General features: G+C 47.9%; 1 protein-coding gene across 10 annotated transcripts in view; it reads left to right on the forward strand.

Annotated features, from left to right (window-relative positions):
• Nav2 (neuron navigator 2) overlaps positions 1-21,323 on the forward strand; it is a 635,485-nt gene that overhangs the window by 395,320 nt on the left and 218,842 nt on the right. For all 10 annotated transcript variants that reach the window (XR_009056140.1, XM_057756590.1, XM_057756583.1 and 7 more), the window contains exon 3: positions 9,958-10,010. Coding sequence is in view for 9 of the 10 variants with exons in the window: in XM_057756590.1 (XP_057612573.1) it covers positions 9,958-10,010 (53 nt within the window). In the remaining variant the exon portion in view is untranslated. The remainder of the gene's footprint in view (positions 1-9,957; positions 10,011-21,323) is intronic.

Genomic DNA, 21,323 nt, shown 5'->3' on the forward strand with positions numbered 1-21,323 from the left:
CCACTGGCAGAGAAAGAGAGAGAGGATCCCCTCTGCCTTAGCCTTCATTTCTGAGATTGGAGCTCCCACCACCACCGCCGCCAGATCTCTGGACTGTAGTGGCATTTCTTTTGAATTTTAATAAATAAATCTTGCCTGAAGATCAGAGGAGTAAAAGAGCCACACTGGCCAGCCTTACAGACCAGGCAAGGATGGTGACACACACCTTTAATCCCGGTAACCATACTAGTTTGCCACAGAAACCAGGTGGTAGTGGTGCACGCCCTTAATCCCAGAACTAGAGAAGATTATAAAACAGGAGGAGACAGCGCTCAGTCACAGTCTCTTTCTGAGATTCCTGGAGGCAGGATCGCCATTTTCAGACTGAGGCTGAGGTAAGAGCCAGTGGGTGGCTGTTTTGCTTTTCTGACCTTCAGGGAAGTTTTATTTATTAGAATACCAATGAAATGCCACTGCACTGGACCAATTGTCACAGAGGCAGCCATTTCAAACAACTTGCCTTAGGTGGTGGTGGTGGCACATGCCTTTAATCCCAGTGCTCTGGAGGCAGAGGCAGGTGGATCTCTGAGTTTGAGGCCAGCTTGGTCTACAGAATGAGTTCTAGGACAACCAGAACTACACAGAGAAACCTTGTCTTGAAAAATCAAACAAACAGATTAACCCCACATACACAACACACACACACAACATATACAACACACACACACACACACAAAAAAAAAAACCCTTTTATCTTTATTGCCTCATGGCTTCCATGCATCACCTAGGTCAGGCTGTGGCCACAGCATGTTCAGGGCCACATCCTCATGTAGGAACTTTCTGGAAAAGGGTCTGCTTTCACGCTTATTTGAATTACTGATGGAACTCATTTCCTTGCGACTGCGGGATTCTGGGTCCTGGCTTCTTCCTGACTTGCAGTGGGAGAGCACCCTAACCTCCCAGCATCTGCTCTTCGAGCTTCTAGCCACACAGGAGTTTCAATCCTTCAGTGGCAAGCAAGGGAAGCCAGTCTCTGGAGCAATTGTCCCAGTGGGTTGGACTCTTCCGTAAGGTTGAGTTACAGGTCCTGCCCACACTCAGGGAGAGGATGGTATAGGCATGGATCCCCTGTACGCATGGTGGGAGGACACCTAAACTGTTGCATTGCTCTTGGTTACTGCACACTTCACATTCTTTAAGACACTTTTCTCATGTAGATTCCTCTGCTCCTGGGAGGTAGGTAGTAGATTTCCCACTTTACTGCTGGGGAGGTGGAGGCTCGGTGAGGCTGAGGAGCTTGTGTGAGACTTCTTATCTGGTGCAGACACGGCTTTCACTTCTGTTCCATGACCATTTATTGAGCACCTCAGCTCACCACATGCCATCTTTGGGGGTGGAGATGGGTCTTCAGGGCTCACATCACTGGAGGCCTCTGCACCACCCGTCTGCATCCTTGTTGAAATTGTGACCTGTATCTGATCTGGGGTTCGAGGTCAGCAGGCTTGTGGCTGGCACCTGGCCTCCTTTAGTTATATCTCGGGGTGGTGCCGTGTGATCCTGTTGGGAGCCCTCCCAGGTTTCATCCATCAGCAAGGGAGAAAATGAAGAAGGAAGAAAGGGAGGGTGGGTTCTTTCTTTGTCTTAGTCCATGCCTCACGGTTGCAGGACCTCACTCTGCTTCTGGTGCCTCTGTTTCTCTCTCTCTCTCTCTCTCTCTCTCTCTCTCTCTCTCTCTCTCTGTTGTTTTGGTGTATATATTAGTTAACACTGGGTGTGTAAGTGTGTACATAGGGTGAGCGTACATGTATATGCACATGTGCATGGATGGAGGCCAAAAGTCGATATAGGGTACCTTACCTAATCACGCTCCACCTTTATTTACTCTCCTTGAAGATTCATGTTTTACTTGTGTTTGTGTGTATACACATATTTGCATATTAACATAAGTGTGTGCATTCTCACTGAGGCCAGAAGAGGGCACTGCAGTTAAAAGCAATTGTAAGCCAGCTTGATGATGCTGGGAACCAAACTCTGGTCTTCTGTTCTTCTATATTCATAACGACAGAGACTTTTGTCCTGCCCCCTCACTTATTAATTCAGCTAGCCTGACTGGCCAATGAGCGTTGGGGGACCCACCTGTCTCTACTTCTCCGGTGCTGGGGTTATAGACACGCACCGCTATGTCTGGCTTTTTACGTTGGTTCTGGGCATCTGAACTCAGGGTTTTATGTTTGCACGTCAGGTACTTACTGACTGAGCCATCTCCCCAGCTGATTCTCTGGCTTGAAAGTGGGTCAGTCACACTTGTTTTCTGTTCTTCGTGGATGTTTCATGAAATGCAACTTACAGATCAAATAAGAAACATGTGAAATTGATGTGCTCCAGGATAGCAATCCGTAGCAGCTGTCTAGAACAGTAGGCAAAGGAAAGATGATGTCGGGTGTCAGAGTTGATTAGTCATGCCTACCACCACCTCAAAAGAGACTCATGGTAGGATGTGTACTGTCAGTTTGCCAAACACTGCGATCGGTTTTATCAGTGCCCAAGAGCATCGGATGCTTTCCTGAGTCTATTCAGATGAATGGCTCATTTGGAACTAGATGACTGATCTGTGGTTCCAGAGGCTCAGGTTAGGACTGAAAGAGTTTCTCCTATCCCAAGGTTTGGGTTTACATATGTTTGGATTTCAGATTTTTGGACTTCAATACATTTCCATGTACATGTGATATGTTGGGAATATTTTAAGTCTAAGCAAGACATCTTATGTTTCATAGGTGCTTTGTATACATACCTTGAAGACAGCTTTGTTTAGTGTTATAGATAATTTTGTGTGTGCAACAAAAGGTTAATGGTGTGGAGCTTTCTCTGCGCTGCATCAGGTTGGTGCTCCAAAAGTTCTGGATTTTGGTGTGCAGTTTGGATTTCAGAGTCTCAGGTGAAGGATGCTCACCATGTAGCAGCAGTCCTTGGGGGCTCCTCAGGCTCCAGAAGAGGGCAGCTCTGGCTGGGGGGCTTCCACAGGAAGGCCAGGTACTTTCTCACTGCCGTTTTCCAGACTGCGCATGCCTGGGTTCATGGCCGCGCTCTGCGCATGCCCAGAGGTCTACAAGCTGGGTAGTGGAAAGGCAGCGCGTCTCCTCCAGTGTCAGCAACTCCTGGAACGCGTGTGATCTTTGTGGCTTTCTTGTTGCTGTAATGGAACACTGGGCAGAGGCTACCGGAAGGAGAAGCAGGTGGTTGTGGCTTACCGTTACCAAAGGATACAGTCCACCATGTCAAGATGTGGTGGCGGCAACAGGAGGATGGCAGCTCGCACTGCATCCATACTTGGGAAGGAAAGGAGAACAGAAAGCGGTCTTGGACTACAAAGTTCAAGTCTCTCCCCCAGTGACTCACTTTCTCCAAGAAGGCTGCACCTCCTAAGAGTTCTACAGCCTTCCCCAACAATGTACCAGCTGGGGACCAAGTGTTCAAACACAGGAGCCTGTGGGGGAAATTTTTTGTTTTGTTTTGTTTCTTGAGACAGGGTCTTACTATGCAGCACTGGCTGTCCTGGAACTCACTATGTAGACCAGGCTGGCCTGAAACCCCTGGAGATCCCCCTGCCTCTGCCTCCACAGTGCTGGGATTAAAAGTGTGCTATCACAGGCTAGCAAATTTCATACGTAAACCACACCACTATAAATGAATCTCCTGATAGGGGAGGAACACCACTTTCTGATCTTGGTGCAGACTTTATCCAGCATTCCTCCTCTTGAATTCTGAAGTCAGTGTTCCCCACTTTATGTGCTCATTGTGACAAAATATAGAGGTGTTTGCATGTGACACTCACGCGTGCAAGGGTATATCCACACAGCCGTTTTCCACAATTAGAGTCCTACTGGCCACACTTGTGCTGGACTTCAGTGGCTACCCTTGGGCTGCTGTGTTCATGTTCCAGAGTCATTTTTGTTTGTCGAGATAGGGTGTCTCTGTGTAATAGTCCTGGCTGTCCTGGAACTCACTCTTTAGACTAGGCTGGCCTCAAATTCACTGAGATCCCCCTGCCTTTCTGCCCCCTGGGTGCTGGGATTAAAGGCGGGTGCCACACTACCTGGCAGAGTTCAGTTCTTTCTGATACTTCTTCTTCTGGCTGCCCAGCCACAACTAGAAGGACCACTATCATTTCACCTACTGTGGTCTTGGGCTTTGTCTGCTCTGGATCTGGGGTTAGCACCTAGTGAGGTTCAGGAAAAACTGAGAGAACTTAGGACTGGCATGGCAGAGGGGGTGGTGGTGGTAAGGCTCTTCAGAGCCTGTCTTGGAAGGGTCTCTCTCATCCCATTCCTGAAGAGTTTGTTCTCACAACTAAATCACCCCACATCAGCCCACTTCTGCATGCAATCACACTGGAAATGAAATTTCTGTCTCTGGACTTGGTAATGGCGGGGATGCCTGCATTCACACAGTGGTCTTTTCACTGAGCAGAATCTCTCCTTAGTGTTTAAGGACCACGTCTAGACTCCAGGACTGCAGAGAACAGTCAGATCTGGGCACTGGAATGAATTGGTGATACTAGTGGATGATAACAATGGAGTAAAATATGGACTGTGTGCTGATAATAAGTAGGAAACTTAACTATAAACCCAGCAGTGGAGAAAAGAGATCTGGACTATACAGGAGAAGGCTGCCACTGATAAACCGCCCTTCCTCCCATGAAGTCCTCAGTGTGGACTGAAACTGGAGAAGGCTTGGTGAGGGCGGGAGTAGCCTCTCTCTCTTCCACAGCACCTAGATTTTATCTTATATGGTGCATGCAAAGAAAGGATGCATGCAAGATGAACCCTAGCTGCTATGGAGGAGGTTGTCATCCCATATCACAGCCACATGATCAGAATGGCAGCCCCGGTGAGAGGTCGATGGAAGTTATTGGCTGCTGATATGGTACCCTGGGAAGAACAGGGTAGACCTTACTTCAGTTATGTTCCAGTTTGGGATGGAGCACGTGAAACTAATCACAAGATATCATGGACAAACCCAAGCTGTAGAACATTCTGTTAAAAAAAATATAAATATTAAAGCAAAACTGGCCTGTGTTTCCCAAAAGCATCAAGGCCTTGCAAGACAAAGTGAGAAAACGCTGTCAGGATGGAGGAGACCAAGGAGACGCAGCCATGAAGTGGACTGTGAGTTCTCTGCCTGCAGCCCTGGGGGGGGCTAAAATGCCCTCTCGGACAGTCTTTATTCAGTTGACAAAATTGGAGTCCTGGCATTGTATCAATGCTAAACTTTCTGAGTTTTGTGATTATACCATGGAAGATGATATCCATGTTCTTTGGAAATCCATACCGAAGTACAAGGGGCTCCAGATGTGATCTGTGTTGCTTACTCTAAAATGATTCAAGCCGAGTTTGTCAGGACACCTGCGGAATACCAGCTGCACGCTAGGCTAAGGTGTAGACACTGGCTGAACCCAGGAGTTCAAGACCACCTAGGCAGCATAACAGGAGTGTCAAAAGTAAGGATAATAAAGTAAGACTCATTTTTAAAAATGTGTTCCTATGTAGATAAAACAAGGCTAGGAGGAGGGAGAGAGAAAATGGACCTCAGCTTAGCTGTGGTGGTGGGGGATGGTGGTGGCAAGAAGCAGGTGGGAGTGCCAGGCACATGCCTTTAATCCCAGCATTCTCAGGGCAGAGACAGGTTCAAGGCTAACCTGGTCTACTGAGCAAGTTCCAAGACAACCAGAGCTATATAGAGAGACCCTGCCTCGATAAACAGTAGATAGATGATGGATGGATGGATGGATGGATGGATGGATGGATGGATGGATGGATAGATAAGCTAGGGAAGGCCATCCTGGCAGAGGAGCCCATGAGGAGAAGCTGAGGGTGGGGGCAGTGTCAACAGGGCAGCATCACACAAGATCCCCAGGTAGAGCCCAGGGCATGCCGAGCTTCAGCCTGAGAACCAGCCCATTTCTGAAGTGCCATGAGATGTAAGACTTCAAGAGGGACCTTCACACTTCTCCCTGTGTTGCTCAGTCTTCATCTGTCCCAGGCACCCCCCCCACACACACACATACCCGACTCTGAATGCTAGGTTGTTTGTGACCCTCGCTTCCCCAGGTTGCAGTACCATGGTAGGAAGTGCTGCCGTTGAAGACCTGGCTTTTGGTTGCAGAGGGGCGGGTCTCGGTGCTCAGAGTCTTGCTGGCATGAGCATCCTGAGTCATGTGCTGCGTGTTCGTTACCTGCCGTGCCCAGACACTGGCCGTGGCCAGGAAAGCTGGGTGAGTCAATGGAAAAGGTGGGAGCCCTTCATCTGTTTACTTTGCTGTCACTCTGGGGAGACACCAGAAAGACCTGGAGGGAGAGAAGGAGAGAGAAAATGGATGAATGAGGAAAGGATGGGGGTAATGAGTTAGAAGGGGAGTCAAGTGGGGACCTGCGCCTTAGAAACAGGACAATCTCACAGGCTCTCACAAACATTCACATCGGGACCAGTGAGGAAAACTTTGCCATCCCTTGCGAACCTCACTTGGGTAAGACTTTACCACTCCTATGGAACTGAGGCATTGGAACCCTTGGCATGGCTGTCTACTCCGGTCTTTACTCATGCGGGGTTTCCTCTGCTCCCTCTACCCCAGAAGTCCAGACAATGTATGACCCCCTTCTGTCAGTGACCTGCTGTGTGGCTCTATGTAATCCGGTAGCATCCTTCCCTGTTGCCTGGGCTGTCGGTTGGTAGCCAGGGATGTTCAGAACGTCAGATCACAAGCTGGTAAAACGTGCTGTGTGCTTTGAAGGGGTATCAACAGGCTCAGGGTTTGGTGCCGCTGTCTTCACCGCATTAGTGGAGTTAAGGACGTCTTGAACATGCTGGAGTAGCTCATTACCATAGTTCTCAGAGATGCCAGTTTACTCGTGGCTGAGCACTCTGCACACAAGTGTGTGCTCCTCTGATTATCTGATTTGGGGCTCCAACCAAAGACCCCCCCTGCCCTAAGTTAATGTGTTTGTCTCTGAAGGGCCAACAAAACCACGTTTGCTCCTAACACTGTAAGTATTTATGACAACCATGGAAATATTTGGGGATTTAAGTAAAGAAGTATTTAAATTATATAAAAATAGAAACTAGGTGGCCCAAGACTTAATCTTGCTCTTTGAAGTATTTGAGTTTGGCTCAGCCTTCTGACTTGCATCTTTGTGCGAACTCTCTGAGTGCTGATAAGTAGGCTGCACCCCGTGGGTTTGTTTGTGCTGTTGTGAATGGCAGTATTGGGTTACAGGAGCTGTGATGTTTGAATTCACAGACGGAGTGAGTACATTTATGTGACAGACTGCCAGTGAGAATTAGAGGAGTCGTTAGACCAAACTCATTTCCATTGAACAGGATCCTTACCACTCATTCCCGAAGCAACTCTTTAGCCTCCCAGGTACCCATCCTGCTCTCTGATGAGGCAGTTACGTGGGTTCTGATCAGAACCCAGTGAAATGGACGTGAATCAGGCACACTTATCGGGCAGTGGTTTACAACTCGGGTGTCGCAAGCATACAGTGGAGATGCCGTGGCCGTCGATCCACCAGGACCAACACATGAACTCTAACGTTGGAAAGCTAACTGTGGTCAGCCTCTGTGCTTGCCCTAATTTCCCATGTGTGAAGGAATGCCATCTGTTGAGAGTATTCGGTTATTTTCCTATCTTCAGTATGCCCATCTGTATTTCCCAACAAAGGGGCAGCTGCCTCCAAATCCGCAGCAAAGCCTTGCTTCCTTGAGATGTTCCGAATACTCACATCTTCATTCCGTTTGACAAGTATTTACTGAATGACTACTATGCTAGGCACTGCCCCAAGCCCTGAGATTGTTGTAGGAAACAATGCAGGTGGGAATCTCTCTTCTTATGGGGTTCATATGGCAGCAACCTGTTCTGGATACTTGTGTTTTCTCATGAACTAAAGAGCAAATGTCATTCTACTCATTGACCAGCTCCTTCCCTTTCTCCCTTTCCTTCCACTAGTGATTGACACAATGTCTTGTGCTTGCTAGGCAAGTCCTCTTCTACTGAGTCCCGTGCCCAGCCAGCTGGGTACTGTTGATCTTTCCTTGATATTCCTTTAGTCTTAAGGCTCTCGAAAACTCCTTTGCGTCCTGACTTTAAGCAGAGTTGAAAATCCTCGACTCTGTCTCTGAAGATTGATATTCCCCTGGTGGGTCGCCACCCTGCACATCTAATCATTTTGGCATGCATGAATCAAGCAAATCTGTATTAACCAGGCTGGCTCGTGCCCCTAGCTTGCTTTCTGTCTCTGGGATTCTCTCTTGAGCTAGAAGACAAGAAGAAACCTAAGTATAATCTGAGCTGCTGGGGGGCTAATTCTGAAGCCTTCAGGGCTCTGATGCCATTATCCTTTTTAGATGGCTTTTAGTCTTTCCTTGCTATGGAAGTTATGGCTATTATATTCGTAATAGTCTGATGAGAAATATGAGGGAATTGGGGAGGAATTGGATTTGTAGGCATTTTTGAGCTCTGAGACAATGTGAGATGTAGCCTTGGCAAGTCTGCCCAGCTCTCAAAGTCTGGGTTGGGGAGACAAGAAAATGGGGTGTTCCGTGTGAGATCAATAAGATTGGGTGAGGCCAGCACTAAGTGCTGGAGAGCAGAGACCCCAGTGTATGTTGTCCTCCAGTGATATGGGGGCTTAGGGCACAAGAATGGGGGCTTATTCCAATGTGAAACTCTAGCCAGCTGAGTGTCTAAGCCTACCCCACATGGTGTCATCAAGATAAGACTAGAATGAAACTAACGCTACACAAAGCACCTACTATGTGCCAGGTACTGTGCTGTTTTACCAGTGCCCTGCTATGATATACAAAGCACCTACTATGTGCCAGGTGCTGTGCTGCTTCGCCAGTGCCCTGCCATCACATACAAAGCACCTACTATGTGCCAGGCAGTGTGCTGTTTCACTGGTGCCCTGCTATGATATACAAAGCACCTACTATGTGCCAGGTGCTGTGCTGCTTCGCCAGTGCCTTGCCATCACATACAAAGCACCTACTATGTGCCAGGCACTGTGCTGTTTCACCGGTGCCCTGCTATCATATACAAAGCACCTACTATGTGCCAAGCACTTTGCTGTTTCACCCGTACCCTGCCATCACATTTTCATTGCTCCTCTTAAAGTAGGTGATATTATCTTCTATACGTAGAGAAGGAGTATATGGCCTTGAGAGGTTGAGCAACATGGCTGAGGAACTCGAGCTGATGCAAACAAGCAGCATCAGTAGCTTTCTCCTGCTGCTCCCACTGACCTCTCTCTGCAGATACCCCGGTTGTATTTCCTGGGAATACCTACTGCTGTGTGGTAAACTGTATTCACTGCAGGAAGGTGGCTCTTCCTTCCTCATTAGTACTTGGTTTCTGTTTACTCCATGCACCCCCTTTCTTTCTATTTTCCCTTTGTGCACCCTGATTTGCTGTGTGATCTTGGTCAAGGTGCTCTGGGGTCTCACCCTGTCCATTTCCTCAATTGTCTCCACTGCATGATGTCAGGACAGCCAAAGCAACACTGGTACTCGTGGTTACAGCTGCTCTGAGCAGCTTTCATTTGGCTTCTGTCCCCCACCTGCTGAATCAGAAGTGGTCCAGTCCTCTCAGAACCATCCTGTCCTTGTTAAATTGGTGTCTTTGTAGTCTGCTGAGCAATCGCAACTAACGGTTTCCCAGGTCAGGCCTTGCCACAATGTCCCCTCATGTCAGTGCAGTTGTCTCTACTTGAAGCGGTGATGACCTTGCCCCAGCTGTCCCCGGAGGATGGCAGCTTGATGAGTAAGTCTCCAGGCTTGCTCGATGCGGCTCCGCATTTCACACACAGCCTTGATCGGGCAGACCCTAGTGTGGGCCTTAGGACTTGCTTAGACTCAGGCGTTCTGACAGTCATTCCCGAATGTGTCTCTGCTGTTTGTTTTGCTAACTTGTGTTTCCCTTTACAGCGAACGACAAGATTGAAGACATCAATGGCTGTCCAAAGAACAGATCGCAAATGGTAAGTGGAGTGGGTCCATCGGTAGTGTTTGTGTAAGGCTAGCAAGCTGTGACTCTGAGAGACCTGACCAGCTTGAAAAACATTCACACCAGAAGCTCCGCTCCATGGGGTTGTGCTAATTCACCGTCAGCCACCCCCAAGTAGCTGCGCTTTCTGCTTCTGACACATTCGTTGTTGGCATTTATGAAAAATGGCAGTGGCACCTGTATAGAGATGGCCAGGCTGCAAAAATGAAACGTCTTTTATATTGGAAATAAATCATACACATGCATGCTCAGACGATGGACACTCTATGGCTTAAAGATCTGTGGCCATTTCTGCCTCTGTGGGGTGCAGAGATTCAGATGGGCTGGTGGGATCTTACGGATCAGTGTGGGACATGTGGTCTGGTCGCCTGTAAAAGTGAGAAGGACTGAAGTCTGCACTGTGGTGGCCAGCGATAAGTGAACGGTGGCTCAGCAACCTTGACTAGCGACATCCTCGCTAGTGAGATGCATTTAGGCTTTAAAAATGCAAAAACTAGCTAGTCTGGTGTGTTCTTTCCTCGTGTTGCCAAGTCTTTGAATTCCTCTCTGTCACTTGTTGGGAGAATGGGGTCCTGTGATGTGGGAACACGGATTGCTTCACTCAGAGAATGCGTCTTGCCAGAGCCTGGTAGAATGTCTGAAAACCTGGACACGGATTCGCTTCCAGAAATGTAAAGAAGGGCGTAAAATCAGTTTCCATCGCCACCCGACTCCCCAGTGCTTGACAGGTGTCACAGAGATTCCAGAGGGCCTGACATATCTGGAGCTCTCTTTAATTTTCTGACATGTTTGTGTTCTGAAGAGTTCGACAGAAGGTAGCCTTTCTAGACAACTTTTTAAAATGCACCAAGCCTCTTTTTATTATAAAGGTGTGTGTGTGTGTGTGTGTGTGTGTGTGTGTGTGTGTGTGTGTGTCTTGGAGTGTGATTTTCCATTTTACATTCTGAAGCAAGTTTCTCTTGGGTGAGCCCCAGGAGGCCTTGTCTCTTTTTGTTTGATCCACAGACCAGCCATTCCTTATGTAGGAAAATCCCCAGACAGAACTCTGAGAACTGTTCTGACTCTTGGGAAGCCTTGGCTGCTATTTTTACTAGCGCTCCTGCAGCTGTCTAGTGTATTAATAATTGAAACATTTTGGACACTAGAAGACTTAATTTCAGTGCAAGCATTTTCCATACACAGGGCTATCTTCATGAAAGAGAGGCATTCCTTCCTTCTATGACAGATATCAGCACATTGGTCCTAGCTCGTTGTCATGTGTGTAGAGCTGACATTTGAAGGTAGGCAGCCTTTTATTTTATTTGGCACAAATGTATTTTCTGCACTGTTTATTGGAGATGCTGCTTGTCGTTAAAGTCTACTTTCAAGCTTCGAAAATATCACCATCTCAGACTCTTCTGTGAAAATTTATTTTTATCTGCAAATGTGTTTGTTATAAATACTATCACAGCAGCTAGGCAGTCCTGTGGCTTCCCCTCAGCTATGTTAGTACTTGGAGAGGGGCAGTGTGGCTTTTTTTCTTTTTTAGAACAGCATTATAAAATTCTATAATTGCCTGTGATAATTGGTTACAGTCTGGAGTGGGAACACAGACAAAGTCTGACAGCAAACGTAGCAGAGAAGGGTCTAGCAAAGATGATGTGAGTCTCGGAATGTGAAGAATGGATATGGTAGCCATTCTGCTCTGTTGAAGATGAGGAGGATGCTGATATGTACATCAAGGATGTTGTCCTTTACAGTGACATAAAACAATGAGAAATACATGAGACAGGGCTACCGGGTCACTTAGGAAGAGAGGTGTTGCTTTGACTGACTGTGTGTGCATGCATGCATGTGTGGGTGCATGGCGTCTGTGTAAACGTTCACACAGTTGAAATATCTGTACTCCTGTCAAATATACTTTGAGAGTATGCCAGCCACCATCTCTAGGTTCCTAAAAAGCTAATCTCCCTGTCAGTCATCATCATCATAGTCTTCATTCTTATCATTCTGTGGGTAGGTTTTTTGGTTTTGGTTTGTTTTTTGGTTTTTGGAGAGAGGATTTCTCTGTGTTGCCCTGGCTTTCCTGGAACTTGCCCTGTAGACCAAGCTGGCTTCAAACTCACGGAGATCTGCTTGCCTCTGCCCCCCAAGTGCTGGGATTAATGGTGGACATCACCATTGCCCGGCACACATTATTTAGGGCAATCAGCAGTGACCTTTTGCTGTTGTTTTGGTAGAGAGAAAATTACACACCGTGAGATGAGACTTTATAAGGCTATCCTACAGGGAGGGTGAGTGACTCCCTTGAAAATATAGAAAAGGAATATCCACCAGGAGCCTTTAGCACAGGAACTAAGGAAAAGCAACTGCTCCAAGAGGAGGCTAACACATCAGCTGGTCAGTGAGCTTTAGGAAGAACAAACCTGGAAGAGAGGCCACTTTCCCTCCCTTCCAGGGCTCTCCCACAGGCTGGCCAGGAGCTCTAGTTTCCTCTCTAACCACACTCGGAGCCTGCTTTGAGTCCCGCTCTCCTTTTAAAGCACGGAGAAGTGAGAACACTAGAAAATGGGCTGGGATTCCAGGGGTAGAAGCATGTAGACAAAAGGGACATAGCATTGCCTCCTATTGGCCTGTCTGTCCGCCAACAGTCACAGAATGTCTCCTGGTGCCAAGCCCTGAACTAAGCCAGGAGAATAGCAAACAGCCAGATGTGGTCTTAACCCACGGGACAGTCAGATGAATGGGCAAGGGAACAAAACACCAGGACTCTAGCCCATCCCACCCCAGGGCATTCGTTTCTAAGGCAGGTACCTGGGAAGGCTGCAGTAGTTGCCAGCCCTTCTGGCTGTTCTGCAGTGCCTGCCCTTGCCCTGTTGTGCCCGTGGTGACGGGTGGAGCCTGGAAAAGACCAAAGTATGGTGGATCTCACAGACATGGAGGACTGCTTAGACCTGGGATAAGCCTGCTTCTTTTTCCACCTCCAGATTGCTCCATCTGGGGCAGCCCCAAGTAAAGCTTTCTGAAGGAAAAGATCCAAGACCTTCAGCTGAATGGCAGTTCAGCCTAGCAGGAAGGAATCATTGACTTCTCCCATCAGCATCAGCATGTGTCTGGGTGGTGTTTGGTTATAAGCCCTTCCATTCCTGGTTGGCTGTGGCTGCCGTGGCGCTGCCCTTGGCAGGTAGAAGCATAGGTGCCAGATCAGTCAGTACTGTCCCCAGGACACAGCCTGATGCTCACCCATCAGCATCCATGACCCTCAGTGCCCAGCTCTTGACATCATTGATAAAGCGAGGGCTTCACTTTTCCAAAGCAAACCTGACCTCATCTTGTTTTTATGGAGTCTGTTAGCTTATTTCAGTCTGGCTTTGAAGCTTTTGGGGCCAAATCCTTGGACATAGATCTCCAGAAACATCATTCCCTGCCCCAGCCCCCGTACCCTTCCCCCCACCAAACATATCCCATTGACCCTTAAGTAAGCTTGTGTGTGCATCAAAGCTGGCCGAAATGTTTTGGCTGTATGATGTTGCCATAGCAACAAAGGGGGCATCTCTTTGGTTTTCAGATGATTTGTTCAGCAGAATTAAGTGTTAGTTTGGAAGAAAAAACATTGCTTGGAGCTCAGCCAGGGGGTGCTGAGCAGCCACTGGGTTCTTCTTCTCGCTTATAACTTGGTCCCCATGAGATCTCTGGGCTCTGTTCCCTGTGGAGCCTTAGACTAGTCAGTGGCAGGCTGTGGTTTTCTCTTTTAATCATTATTTTAAGCAATGTGGCTTTCTGTCCTCCTTTGGGGGAGGCATGGAGATGGACCTTTTAGAAAGGGAACTCAGGCCTGCTTTTCCCTCCAGTCAGACCACCTTTCCAACTGCCCACTCGCCCCTCTGTGGATCCCTGGCTTTCTCCTTACCCAGACCAAGGACTGCCTGGGGTGCGAGCCAGGCCAGATTCAGCTCCTTCCTGCTGTTCTGTGCCCTGGGACTAATCGTTTAATCTTTGAAGCCTCCAGTTTCCTGTCCTCTGAAGTGGGAATGATAATAGCACACAGCTCATAAAGTTTTTTTGTGTGTGAACTAATGGGGCCATGAATATCCTGATAGTTGATAATAATTAAAATGGTAAAATACACTAAAATAAACAGTGTTTGCTCCATGGGCTGTTAGAGTACTGGGTAAACATCCTTCCTTAGTTCACTTTCTTGCAGCTGACAGGTGATCTCCCTGTCTCCTTGGCAGTTTCCATGGTGATGATGCTGATGCCATCATTTTAGTGGCTCATGTCTTTAAGGATGTAGAACTCTTGAAACATTCTTAAGTGGTAGAGACCCAGAATTTTGCATATCGCTTAATAGAATGTGGATCCCAGAGGTTGGCCCATTGTCCTCTTGGGGCTCTAGAGACCATAGGCTAACCTAAATCCCTCCCCCTTCTTAGACTCTGCTCCTGACTCTGCCCTCTGGAAAATGCTAATACCCAGGTTGCCAAAACAGAGTCTGCACTTTGGTATAGATGAGGGGATGGCAGGACTTCTCCAAGCTCCATGGGAAGAACCCCCGCCCAGTGTTCTGTGTAGAACCCCCATTCACGAGTAATAAAAGCAGTATTGATGCTACAAGAGGGGTGAACAGCTTAGAGTAGGCCTACCCTGGCCAACCTTTTCCAAGGCCAGTACCTGGAGATACACAGTGATGGAACCAAGGAAAGAGGAAGGTGGCACCAGGCCTCGGGGCCAAGGTAACAGGTGCCAGTTCTGGTCCTCCCCCATCTCTTTCCTCTGTGATTGGATTAGGGCTTCTTGTTTCTTCTGACCCCTAAAGTTGCAATGCACATGCATGTTGAGGTCACTCACTGTCCCAGGGTATGTCATTTAAGCTTTGAGGTCTGGTTTCTGTTGATCACCAGGACCAGGACACTACCTGCTTGGTAGCATTGCTTTACAGTTTCCACAAGATGATCTGTGTGCCGAGCATGGGGTATCACTCATACTGTTAGTTCTCTGAGTCAAGGTAGGCAGGTTCTTACAGAAACACACGTTCAGCATAGTGTCCAGCCTTCTTAACAGTGTGGCCCCATTAATCCACTTAGTTTTAGCTTTTCACTTTCTTCTCTGGATCATGTGAGAAAGAAAAAAAAAAAAAACAAAAAAAACCTCAGTGAACAAGCATCGATTTACAGCTCTGGTACCATGTGCTAGGAGCCCACCTAGTTGTGTACAGACAGATCTCAACACTGTTGTGGAGTTACTTTTCTCATTGCTATGACAAATGCCTGACAGAGGCAGCTAGGCAGGGGACCTTACCTGGCTCGAAGTTTGAGGACACAGTTCATCATTTTGGGGAAGGCATAGAGATGGGAGCTTAGGACATCTGGATCGTGCTGTTCCTGAATTCAGGAAGCAGGGAAAGATGAATGTTGGTACTCAACTTGCTGTCTCCTTTTTCTTCAGTCTGGAACCCCAGCTGATGCAGTGGTGCCTCCGTATTGGGTTGAAACTTCCAACCTCACCTAAACTAGTGTAGAAGCCCCCCCCCCCCACACACACACACAGATGCCCTTGTTTCTCTGGTGATTCTAAATTCCATCAGTCTGGCAACACTAGGGATCAGCATGATTTTAAGGTGGAAGGATGATTTTTAATCTTTATTTGCATATGGAAACCAAAGATTTGGGGGAACAGGTTATTCACCCAGGAGGAGGAAGAGTTGGGATCTTCACTGATGTGGAGAAGGGGCACAATAAAAAATGGTGCTGTCCTCCTCACCAGTCCTTATTCTTTATGTGTATGGACCCTGGAGACAGGCCAGCAGGCTTAGCTAGGAGTTACCAGGAAGGGATGGAGGGTTCTGGGTGTTTCTGGGAAAGGCCTGAGGTGACCTGTCACTGAGAACTCATATGCTGCCAGGGGCAGGTGGCCCCTAGTTGAGATGCCTCTAGGCGCCAGGTCTCTCAACCTCATTCTCTACAGGGCCTCCTGGGCCAGGAGAGGGACATCTGCCACCAGATCAGATTTCTAGGCACAGTGACCAGGAGGCCTCCAGGCAGCTGCCAGCAAGCCAGCAGCATGTCTTGGGAGTGTCTGAGATCCTTGGGCAGCTGAGTTGCTTCTGCACCAGGCTCCTGGGTCTATTTTTGCGTGGCCTTAAGGGCACACACATGTTACAGAACCGTGAAGGACCAAGGGAAAGCTCAGAGGCCACTCAGAGTTTATAACAAAATAGGAAGAAGCCAGGACTAACAGCGGCAGGCAGCATCCATGGTTTCCCACCCAGTGCCATTCCTCCGTGTGTTTGTGCTATGACATTTTAAAGGTGGTAGCAGTGTCCATGTCTGTCTCTTTGCCTTAGGCCTCCGGTTTTGTTTTGTTTTGTTTTTATTTCATTAAGGTTTGTTTTTATTTCTGTGTGTATGTGTCTGTGTGTAGATTTGTGGATGAGTGAGCAAAGGTGCCCAAGGAGCCCAGAAATGTCAAATCTCCTAGAACTGGAGTTACAGGAGGGTGTGAGCCTCCTGACTTTGGTGCTGGGAACTGAGCTCAGGCTTCCTGAAAAAGACTATTAGCTCTTCATTCTTCTTCTGCACACTCGAGAGTAACTAGAAAGCCCCCAGAATCCAGTCACTGTCCCCTTTAGTTCCACGGATGGACACCTCAAGTTGTATGAGGAAGGCTGGGAGTGGTCAGGTTTTGTACCTTGATATGTATTGTCTGGTCTCCTAGGGTGACCTTCTGTGTGTCCCCTCTGGGGCAGTGAGGGCTCTAATGCTCAGGTCAACTGTTTCCAGAAGAGTTGACATAACTAGGTGCCTGATATTTGTGTGTGCATATTCCCCAGAGTCATCCTTCTAGGAAATTTGTATCTCTCACCTGAGCTGCCCAAGCCTCTGTAGGTGAGATGATTGACACACAGCAGATGTTCAGTACATGTCTGGCAGACAGACAGACAGACAAAGGAAGGAGTTGGCACGGGTGTGTTTGTGGTAGGAGGTCTCCATGTATTATTCCTGTCTCATCACCTTCAACTAGGCAGCAATGGGCACGCTGGGTATCAGCATGGAAGCTCTTTGTAGGAGTTCAGGAAAATTCAGCAGTGTTCTAGAAACTTATTTTCCTTCCCTTAATTCTTCCTGGATTGATCTAGAAGACTTGGCTAGGAAATGCCGCTAGTCAGGACAGGTAACTCATAGCATGCTGAAGCATCCCCATGGGATGCTGCCAGAGACTAACACCGAGATGGCAAGGATGACAAGCCAGCATTCTAAGATGAGCCCTGTCCGGATGCTGCGGTTCATTATAGTCTCCTGACAGCTTGCGGGATGGGGAGCTTATTTTGTTCATTCTATTACATTTAATGAGGAATTTGGATGTGGGGCTCTGCAGGGCTGACTGAGAGTCACAGTAAAGAGCATCCCCTCCCTTCTCTCCCACCGCAGAACCATTGTTCCTAGTGTTCTACTGTTTTCATATAGTATTAAACAGGAAATACACGTTGTACGTACTGTGTGCTGAACCCTGTGCTGTAGACACCTTGTGTTGCCTGTTTTCGTATATCCTGTGGAGGCAGGCATGGTTGCTTCCACTTTATAATGAAGGAAACTGAGACAGACAGCAGTTGAATGACTTGTCTGAGGTCACCTAGCTCTAATGACCAGCACCCTGAGGCTCCCATGCTGGAAGCCTGACTCCAGCACATCCCTTCATTATCGCATGTCCTTGTATATGGACCGTGATCAAAGAAGGAGGGGAACTGATCGCAACACAGCGATGGAAACACACCCTTCATGGAGGCAGAAGCAGAGGCTCAGGATGGGAAATTATTCAGTGGGAAGGAAAGTCAGGGCAAAGAAAGACGAGCATTAACTGTAATGGGCAGGACTGCTTGGTGTGTGAGCTGGGCTTCACTCTTATAACAGAGAGAGAATGGAAGCCGTAGGCAGGCTGTCAGGGGAGAAGGGGCTGGTGTAAGGGGCTCATATCAAGTGTGCATCAGATGGATGTCCCCAGGACATGCCACCTCCCCACTCCCTATTGATCTGTGCAACAAGGCATTTCTCCATGCTCAGAAAATAGGTACCCAGTAAAGGAAGGCTGAGCAAGGACCCCACATCAACGTGGCATCCTGATCCCTATGACCTGTGCACATGCTGTTTTGCAGGCTAAGGACTGTAACGTGAGAGAGTTATCTGGGCAGACCTGGGGTGGGCACCAGGAGCCTTCAAGGGGCAGGAAATAATAGGCTTTGGAGACAGAGGAAGAGGCCATGAGCCATGGAATTTGGAGGCGCTAGGGAAACATCCTACTGTGGAGGCTGCTCAAATGGACACAGCCCTGCGGCACAAGTGACCAGAGCTTGTGAGCGTACCTCTCCGAGGCCAGTTTGGGACGTCTGACCCACATAAAGTAATGTGTTGTCGAAAGCTCTTAAGCTTGTGACGATCGCTGATAGGTGCATAGGTCCCAGTCCCTCGCATCTATCCCAGCCCCCAGGCCTGGTCTGGACTTCAAATCCCAGCAGGCCAGGTCCTGACCACTCCCCAGGGTACTTAAGTGATCCCCCAAAAGAAGAACACGTGGTCTCCCTTTCTTCCTCCCGGGGGTGGCGTTCCTACGGCTTCCCGGTTTCCCCCTGGGGTCACCCGAGAGCGCAGATCTCCCATTAAACCTGAATATTTCTTAATTTTGGCTTGTTTTGATTTGGCTTGATTGGGAATTTTTGCGTCGTCAGGGAGCTAATATTAAAAAATATTCCTAACATTAGGAGCATCAGGAAGCTAACACAGTGACTTACCAGATCATAAGGGAAGTCCTGGGGGTTCTTGGCCACTGCTAGCCAGGCTCTTTCATGTAAGGCTGACTTTTCTGGAAGGTGCCTCCCCTGTTTGCATACATGAGGAAGGAGAGGAAGGAGCTGCAGGTAGGAGGCCTGTAGAACAGTCACAGTCCATTTCTGGCACATTCCTTCCCCCCACCCCTGCCCCTGCATCACAGGTACCTCAGACTCTGAGCAGCCATGGAAGGCTGCGCCATCTCATCTGAGCTCCCAGAGCTGTTGCTGACGGATACAGTTCTTCTGCAAACGTAAACTCGGGTGGGTCACGCTCCGCAACTCACGTATGTTTGTCTTGTAATTGACATGATGTTTAAGCCATTTTTATGAGAGACCTAGCATATTTTATGTGTTATTAAATAACTCCAAGGGTCTGTCTCGCAAGTAGCCTGTTTTCCATCTCGTCGCCTTGCTCCTGGCATTGGGCTGTCCAGGTTACACGTGTTCAGCTCGTGTTTCTCAGATGGAAGAGCTAAACTGTGAATGATCTGACCACTTGGGGACTTCTCAGAGGCAGACGCAGATTTTTAACTGATTGTAATACTTTAAAATGCTTGAAGTTTTTTCCATGTGGTTGTAGGTCAAGAAATCCTCCCATTCCACATCTTTTCTTACAGTTTCACTTAGCTCTAGGTTTTTTTTTTATTTAATTTTTTTGAGACAGGTTTTCACCGTGGAACTGACTGGTCTGGAGCCCACAAGCCACGCTGGCATCATAGCCGTGAGATAGCATTCCTGGCTCACATCACAGTCGAAAAGGTGTATGAAAGACACCAAAGTAGCAGGTTGTTTTGGCTTGGCTAAGCCTCGTAAACAAGGCTTCTCAAACTTCAGTGAGTATGAGGAATGTGGCAAGTGGAAGGTTCTGGGCCCAAACCTGCAGATTTGTTTGTTTGGGTTTTTTGTTGTTGTTGTTGTTGTTGTTGTTTTTACCTCAGGGGTCTAGGAAGAGTGGAAGAGATGACCACCTTTATTTATAAGCTCCCATGAGATGCCCAGGCCACCAAGCTAGCAACCCCCTTGCCCAACATTGTCTTAGAGTCAAGAGAAAAGCCTCAGCTGAGCACACACATGTAATTCCAGTACCTCAGGAAGTTGAGGCAGGAGGATTGCCTTGAGTTCAAGGACAGACTGAGCTATGTAGCAAGACTATCTGAAAACAAAAAGAGATTTTTTTTTTTCCAGAAAACGAAAGAAAAGAAAAAAGAAAGCCCCCTCCAGGGATGTACCTGTTCAAATATACTTTTTTTTTTGGTTTTTCGAGACAGGGTTTCTCTGTGGTTTTGGAGCCTGTCCTGGAACTAGCTCTTGTAGACCAGGCTGGTCTCGAACTCACAGAGATCCGCCTGCCTCTGCCTCCCAAGTGCTGGGATTAAAGGCGTGCGCCACCACCGCCCGGCTCAAATATACTTTTGAGCATAGTATCTACCCATCAGGGTGTTCCAAATGGTTTAAGTTGACAGTATTTCCAGATGTCTGCTGAGGTTAGCATAGGATCTAATCGAGTGCTCTTCTGAGAGACAGTCTTAAAGAACATGGCACATTCTAAGATGATGGGGTCTGCCTCAGACCTGTCTGTGGCTTCCCTACAGCCCTAGTGTGACTTTCCTACAGTCCTAGTTGCTTGGTCTCTGGGACCCTTCAGTTACTCTGTGGATATATTTCTGGGTCCTAATGTATGTCTGTCTGTCTTGTAATTCCCATGACGTTTAAGCAAACTTTGCAGGAGACTTATCACATTTTACATGCAAACAATCCCCCAAGATTGTTTAGTGTGTGTATGTATGTATGTGTGTGTGAGTGCACATGCATGTGTGCAGACATGTGCATGCACAAAAGCTCGCATGCACTTGTACCATGATGCATATATGGAGTCAGAGGACAAACTTGCAGAGTATAGTTCTCTCCTTCCACTGCATAGATTCTAGAGATCAAACTCAGGTCAGGGTTTTCAGGCTTTACGGCAGTTGCTTTACCTGCTGAGCCATCTCACTGGCCCCCGGGTTGTATGACAATAACAAAGCTTCGAAATATAAACAGAATGTTTTCATCTCTTAGCTCACTGTGTTCCCTACTAGACATGAGCGGTTTTGCAGACCAAACCTGGTAAATGTTCAAGGGAAATCTGAGGGGGGATATTCCTCCCACATCTCTGCCAGTCCTGAAGTGTTGAGAGGGGTAGCTGCTAACCTGGTGCTCAGGGAGGCACTTGGTGTATGCCAGGACGCTGGCGCGGGGGTAGGGTGGGGTGTGCAGCGTGCCTCAGGCCTTTCTGAGCAGAACGAGAAACCCAATGATGATTTATAAGCGTTTGGATCATGGTTTGTATAAAAGCCATCTGGGCCCCGTGCTTGGGCCCACCTCCCTACACATGCCCTCATGGGGTTCTTATGTTCCGCCTAGCATCAAAGGACTGGTTTTTGTATGTGTGGTTTTTAATTTTTTTTCAATTTTCTTTTTATATCCCCATGTAGCAGAACTTAGCAT

Source organism: Chionomys nivalis, chromosome 23, assembly GCF_950005125.1.
Source record: "Chionomys nivalis chromosome 23, mChiNiv1.1, whole genome shotgun sequence".
NCBI classification, from domain to species: domain Eukaryota; kingdom Metazoa; phylum Chordata; class Mammalia; order Rodentia; family Cricetidae; genus Chionomys; species Chionomys nivalis.